General features: G+C 46.8%; 1 protein-coding gene across 1 annotated transcript; it reads left to right on the forward strand.

The window, feature by feature from the left end:
* Nucleotides 1-434: 434 nt before the first annotated feature.
* Nucleotides 435-3,546, forward strand: LOC137914537 (endophilin-A1-like). The gene is made up of 8 exons (XM_068758077.1): nucleotides 435-513; nucleotides 746-889; nucleotides 1,089-1,222; nucleotides 1,313-1,471; nucleotides 1,605-1,708; nucleotides 1,805-1,920; nucleotides 2,335-2,346; nucleotides 3,350-3,546. Exons 1-8 carry the CDS (start codon nucleotides 444-446, stop codon nucleotides 3,544-3,546), a joined length of 936 nt encoding a protein of 311 aa, XP_068614178.1. The 5' UTR covers nucleotides 435-443.
* The last annotated feature ends 3,967 nt before the right edge of the window (nucleotides 3,547-7,513 follow it).

Genomic DNA, 7,513 nt, shown 5'->3' on the forward strand with positions numbered 1-7,513 from the left:
CAAGACTGAACTCTTTTTATTATTCCCGTTATAACCTTATTATAAAAGCTTATTATAAACGGCTGTTTCCAAGAGAGTTGCCCTTGCTCAAGGGCACATCAGTGGGAGGGAGGGAGGTGGGGGGGGGAGCCGAGGGGGTGTATAGGGGCAGACCTTTTTTGTATTCTATTCATCGCACTGACCATATCTGCTGTCCCACATCAATAAGGCCATGATTAAGTAGAAAAGGTTTTCTCTTCAAAGCTCCAGGGGATCTAGAATGCAGTATTCCTTCCCCTCCACGTTCTAGATCTTGCACAGGCTTGCAGCGCCCCTAGTGGCTGGTTTGAGAAAGTCAACAAAAATGTTCTCTTGCATTGTTGCTCAGAGTTGTGTTCTTAGTTCTTTCTTTCTTCACTCTTATTCCTCTGTCCGTTTCTCCTTCCACGTCGGTTCAACAGAAGATGGACACCACCGCTCGGGCTGTGCTGGACATCATGACCAAGACCACCGAGTACCTGCAGCCGAACCCAGGTGACACGGACCGGCTGCGGGTGCTGATAGTGAATAGGCTCGCAGTCGGTGGAAGGATGATGTCAGAAAAAAGTCTCATGCTCATTGGCTTGTCAAAGCTCACGCGATTAAATTAAATATTTCCTTTACGTTATATTGCAATCAAGCATTTTTCATCGGACCACATATTGAAAACCTCCGCCTTCCGTTTAGATCAGTTTTCATTTGTCTCATTAGTGCTTTGCCTCCGCAGCCACCAGAGCTAAGATGAGCATGATGAACTCCATGTCACGTATGCGGGGGCAGGAGAAGGGCCCGGGCTACACGCAGACCGAGGCCATCCTGGGAGAGTCCATGCAGCGGTTCGGCAGGGAGCTTGGAGAAGAGTCGAACTTCGGTGAGCTGCAGCAGATTCTCGCAGACGGAGAAGTGCCTTCAGATACAGCGTCAATGTAATGAAAAATGCACGAGCCTGTTTTCCAGACGACATGCCGGAGGTTTTGTTTTTTAGTTGAAGAGAAGTGAAGACAGTAAAATACTCTTGAGTGCCGTGTTCTGTTCCATTTTAGCGTCTAAATGTGTCTGAATGTTTCCAGGCTTCGCCCTGATTGATGCCGGCGAGGCCATGCGTGAACTTGGGGAGGTTAAGGACGCTCTTGATATGGAGGTCAAGCAGAACTTCATCGATCCACTCCAGAACCTCCATGAAAAGGATCTGAGGGAGATTCAGGTACATGTTCAGGAAGAGCAAACCGGTTAAAGGAAGATGATGTCAGTCGCCCTCGGGTCAGATATTCAGATTCACGGTCTTCTTCTGCAGCATCACCTGAAGAAGATGGAGGGTCGCCGTCTGGACTTTGACTATAAGAAGAAGCGTCAGGGAAAAGTGACGGATGACGAGCTCAAGCAAGCCCTGGAGAAATTTGATGACTCGAAGGAGATCGCTGAACAGAGCATGTTCAACCTGTTGGAAAGTGATGTGAGGAAAATGTCACTGGATCATTTATTTACCTCAGAAGGAGTTGGGGAGTTGGTTCCTCCGTCTGTCATGTTTGCTGGGAGGATGTCGGAGTATTAATGTCTTAACAGCAGATCGTGGCTCTCATCGATAGATTGAACAGGTGAGCCAGCTCGCTGCGCTGGTCCAGGCTCAGATGGAGTACCACAGCCGCGCTGCTGAGATCCTCACGCAGCTCTCCAGCAAGATTGACGAACGGTGAGCACTCGAGCAATGCTGGCTGCCTTTAAAATGACCTGGAGGACGCTTGTCCTCTGGGCGACTGAGGGACTCTATGTCTTGTCCACTTTGCAGAATAAGAGATGCTTCAAACAAACCGCGTAAAGAATACGCTCCTAAACCGCGGACGTCTCTGGACTTCTCCATCAGCGAGAACCACAATGGAGGCATCCACAGCGCTCGATCTCCAGGTGAGATGCAGCGCCTCGTCTCACCGGGACTCCCCTCTCGATTACTTTGAAGAATAGCTTAGTTGTATTCATTAATGATCTTTTGGTGTCTCCTGAAAACGTTCCTATTTGAGAATTTACAGTTTTGCACGTTCCTAATCCGTCTAATTTTTCTCAGCTCCTTTTCCTTCTTAACTGAACTGAACAAGTTTCCCATCCCTCCTGAACTAATTGATGCAATTCCTCTCTCTTCCCTTCTGATGTTTGTCCCCCCCCCCCCCCCCCCCCTTAGGGGCGAGGTCTCCAGGTGAGCCCGGTTATCTGTCTCTGTTTTGTAATAACTCTTCAGCAGCTGCTCATTCGTTTGTACTAACGTCCACGTTTACCGCTCCCTCCCCACCCCCCCCCCCCCCCGGCGTTGTCTCCTCTTTGCAGCAAGGTCTCCAGGTGAGGCACGCGTGACTCTCCAGAGAGATGCAGCGATTGACCTCTGTCGCCTCTTTATTCTTGTTTTTTCCCCGTACGCTTTTCCTTCCGTTTGTCAGTTTCACATGAGGAAACCCGCTGTACTCAAATGTCGCGGAAACGACAAGTGCCATCCGCTCGCTGCACAAAGACTGCAGACGCACAATGGCAATGAAAAGCGAACCAGCGGAGGAGCATTTGCTGTTTTGTCTTCCGGTCCGACTCATCCTCCTGTTTCTTTGTCCTCCCGCTGCTTTATTCCACATCGGTCTAATCTGTGTTTCTCTTTGCTTTAATCCTTTCCATCAACGCATCTTCGGTGTTCATCCATCCATTCTTCAGTCATTCGCTTACAAAATGCTGCTGAACATGAAGACTTTCTCTCCTTGTTCACCTTTCTTTTCTCCTTTCCCCTTTGCAGCAAGATCTCCAGGTGAGCTAGAGTGTCCGAGGAAGCGATTCCAATCTCTCTGTCACTCCTTCTTTTTACTTTGATTTCCACGGACTTCTGTGGAAGTATACTTTTCTCTGAAGTTCTTTTTTCTGTCAAACTCCTGGTTTGTCCCATTATTTTCAATCAAATTGTTTGTCTTCCTTTAACGGCAAAAATAATATTTTTGCCATTTTGGGAAATTAGTTTATTCACTCGGAGTTTAAAAAAAGAAAATGAAACTTTTGACATTTGTATTGATTTTCTCATCTAGCTCTTTGGGATGAAGCTATTTCTCAAAATGCGCAAATCCTTGTTGCATAAATGCACACACACACAAAAGGAAGGCCTCGCGTTTGTTTTCCTGTTACTCATCTGATTTGTCTCTTTTGCTTTGTCGTTCCTTCTCTTCCCGTCTTTCAGCCAGATCTCCAGGTGAGGCCTTTTACACGCCTTGTCACTATTATCTGTCTAATCTAAACGCGCCATCGCGTCTCCTCCTCCTATCTCCTAACGCTCCGGCTCTTCGCTTATCTCCCCGTCTCCCTCGTCCAGCCCCGATGGACCAGCCCAGCTGTCGTGCACTCTATGATTTCGACCCCGAGAACGAAGGCGAGCTCGGCTTCAAGGAAGGAGATATCATCACGCTCACCAATAAGATCGACGACAACTGGTACGAGGGGATGTTGCACGGCAGCTCCGGCTTCTTCCCCATCAACTACGTGGATATCCTGGTGCCGCTGCCCCACTAGGACGCCACCGCTCCCAGCCGTGTCTGCAACCTTTCTCCTCCCTGTAATCCCGGTTAGGGTACGCGTCCTAAACATTCCTCGCCAACCACACATGCTCCACTTTAAAGGAGTCACAACAGCAACAACACAATAATGAAAGAAGATACAGGCAAAGATTGGCAACAATTCACAGCAAGAATAAAAGTGTACAAAGCGTGAACAACCTGCATTGATGTTGCTGCTTTTCTTTTCCCAGGAAGCGCCTTCAGGCTTCCTTCTTTTGTCCCCGTTTACGTTGGCTGTCAGTCCGTCTTTTGTTTGTCAGAGCAGCTGTACAGCATTCCACTTTTATTGAACAAACTTTGTGGGAGTTTATGCAGTAGACTCTAATGCTAGAAGAAAAAAAAACACACACACACGCACACACAACTTGGTCCACAATGCGTTCCATTCGTTATCGTTTTAAGAGTTCACCTAACGAAAATGCACGCCAAGCTGAAGGTCGTCTTCTCTGGGCGTTCTCAGGACACTAGGATGCTTTACTGTTTACTCTTAACCAGTCAGACTTGTGTTTCAGACTTTCATCTAGCAAGCAAGCGTAAATAGAAGCTTTATTTCTCACACATTGAAGTGCATGTGATCGATTATGTGTGATTTATAAACCAAAGGTAAAAAACAAACACACACACACACACACACACTGGGCAAAGCGTAAACGGAGGGGGTGGAAGTGTTCTAGTTGGAAGTGTGATGGCGTAATTGTGAAATCTAAACTGCCAGTATTTTATAAGCAGTTTGTGTGAAACGATCACTTTGAAGACGTACCTGCTCTCTGATGCAGCTGAAAGCGGGACTCGATGCTGCCCCCCCCCCCCATGCACCAATTAGTATTCTCTAGCGTAGCAAAGGAGAAGCATTTGATTATGGTGAAACTAAGACATAAACCGGGAGTTCTTAAATGAGGGAAGTTATTTCTTTCTGTCTCCGTGATCCCTTCAGTACCGACGGACAACTGCTGCTTTACCGTTTCCATGTCACCGTGCGCCGGTTCTTTCTGGCCGTGTTCAGTATTGTGTGGGATTTTTGCCCCTCCTTTCTTTGATGTGCCGATAATCCAGAGCGAGTACAGCATTTTGACCCATCTGCAGGAACTACCGGTATTGGTTTCTCACCCATCTTGTACTGATGTGTGTGTGTATTTGGGGGGGGGGGGGTGTATTTGGGTTTGCTTGCTGTACATGTGTTGCACGAGGTCAGGGATGCAGAGGGCCTCTGATTCTGAGGTATTAAAGATATACTGTCTCTGACAGTGTTCGATATTAAAGCAAACATCGACACCTCTTCAGTCCAGGATCAATTCACCGTATTCATTAGAATGACACAAAATCAATCATTAGAAGTGTTTTAAAGGGAAGCACAGCTCAAAGGAGATCGCTAATAACTAATAACGGTATAGATTGAAGGTTGTTCAATATCATTCCTTTCTTCTTCTTCTTTCACTGTTCTATTTTTTTTTATTAAATGTGTGTATCTTTGCCCTCAATGAGGACTGTACAGCTTTTCTGTGTTTTGTTTTCACCTTGTGTGTATAGTCGCGCATCTACAGTTAGCGTATCTTATTTTTGTAGCTGTGACACAAGTATACACATACAGTATAGATGTGTGTGTATATATATATATATATGGTATATAATCCAGAAGCAATGTGAACGGTAGGGATTCTCTGTGCTGCACAGGATTGTCTTTGGATCGTTTTTTGTTTCCTGCTTTCTCTCTTTTCTTTTACTCTTGCACTGGATTCTAAGACTGTATGCTCGATGTAAAGAAAACGATGTGGTAAGTCGATGTAATTTATTCAAATAAATACCAAGAAGCGGCCTCGGCCCGGATGTCTTTCTACTCGCAGACGCAGAATTCGCAAGAAAAGACGTGTCGCAGCTTTCGTGAAAAGCAACACAAAACTTAAACGCAATCTAAATCATCTTTAGATGTTACTTTAGGAGTACGGGAGAAACACAGTGAGACAAGGGTGGATGCATGATTTATCTTCCTGCCACATCCTTTCATATCCTGACAGAATCTCATCTGAACTAAGTAGGTCAGGTAGGAAAGTCTCGCTCGTGCTGCACCCCCAACCGGAAAACCCAGAGAGACAGGGAGAACAGACAAACCGCACAGATGGGCTTCGAACCCGGTGCCTTCTTGCTGTGAGGCGGCAGTGCTTACCACTACGCCACCACGAGCCCCGGTTAGGAAAACACTCCAGTTTCCCATTCTGGAACTGGAGGAATCCCCAAGATCTGTTCCCCTATGCCTATGGGGTTAGGCTTCAGGTTTGAGGGTTAGAGGATCTGGATTATTACGTCCTTACTGCACGATAAGATTCAGATTCACACCTCTGTGTAAATTAGGCATTTATTCTTACAGCTATTCCCTGCAAGCTGACATTATAAATTCATATTTTGCTAATTTAAAAAGCATTTTCCTTCAAGGTAAAAATCAAGATTTAAATGAGTGGAAAAATGTCCTGCTTTGCTGCTGCTGATAAAAATAAATAAAACTTACGTCGCATCGTTTAGCATGGCTTGGAATGAGTGGTATTTGTGTCTGTTGCATTCGGATCAGAGTATCAGACGACCTGCGTTACAATGGGATGATAATCTCAGGTGACGGTTATCATCAGAGGAAAGATGACAGACATGGTTTGGGCCCCCCCACCCATTGTCTGTCACCGCCGGGGCGTCAGCCTCTCATGCTACACCCTCACAAACACACCAGTGTTGGCCTTGGTACTGGTCCAGTTCAGATGGGGCCTGATGTGGCGAGCGTTGCATCCATGCATGTCGTCTTCTCAGTCACATCCTGCAGCCTGTCACTCCTCTCCTGACTGCAAACATTGCCCAGCCTGTACTTGTGTTTGCCGTCGTGCAGGTGATACAACACAAGCTGGTGCAACTGCTATTGGGTTGTGGGTTTAGGGCGTCTCCTGTCAAATGTATCTAAATGGTGCCCGCTGGTCCCTCTCTGCTGCTGGAGGACTGGAGATAAAGCGCCCTCTCGTGGCGGGGACACCTCACTGTGCTCAGTGTGGATGTTCTCTCAGAGAGTTGTGTTATTTTGTGGTGCACTGATGATGATTGAAATCTTTTCTTTTTTTTTTCCCAAAACCTTTCTCTGATAAACAATAAAAGCCTGAGATTTATATTTTACACACAAACAAATTACCAACGTGTGCAAGGAAACTACAATACTCCACTTGGATGATCCGGAAAAACCAGACACGGCCAAAAGATCCATTCGTTTGTTATTTCACTTTCGTGCTGAAAATAATCGGGTTCCTGACACACACACACACACTGTTGGTCTGAGACAGACAATCCGGTAAAAAGCATTCCTCAGACCCCTCTTCTCCGGGTGGGTGGTCTGCTCGGACGCTTCAGCCCCAAAGATGGCAGCTCGTCTTCCAGGAATCCTCCACAGCTAACCCGAGCCCGTCCGCCGCTACAGTTGCTGACACACTTCCATACCTGGTAACGTCTAACAATCCTCCTGCTTGCTGAATGGTCATTTATCACCAGCTTGCACCCTTACATATTTTAAAACGAATCTACCTTGGCGAGCTGTCTTCTCCGTCAAAAGCTCTCTGATGAGAACCTTTTCCTCTCTAGAATCCAGCTAAACTGGCCTGTCTGCTCGAGGCGGACGCAGGCTCGCGTGTAAAGAGGAGCGAGGCGCTGCAAGCCCAGCCAGCCGCTCAGCAAGCCGAGCATGGCGAGCTTTTAAACCGGCGTGGTCGTCAAGCCACTTCATCATGTTTGACACTTGAATCAACCGCAGCTCTTAATGCATGACTGGAAGGCTTGCATGTGATTTCAGGCCAACCCAAAAACCACAGCAGACCCACGATGCGCCCGCGCCATTTACGTTTCACATGTTCTCCTGTCACGAGAGAATATTTAACTTTAAAAAAAACAACGGTGACTGTCGT

The sequence above is a fragment of the Brachionichthys hirsutus genome, unplaced genomic scaffold (assembly GCF_040956055.1).
Source record: "Brachionichthys hirsutus isolate HB-005 unplaced genomic scaffold, CSIRO-AGI_Bhir_v1 contig_254, whole genome shotgun sequence".
NCBI lineage: Eukaryota > Metazoa > Chordata > Actinopteri > Lophiiformes > Brachionichthyidae > Brachionichthys > Brachionichthys hirsutus.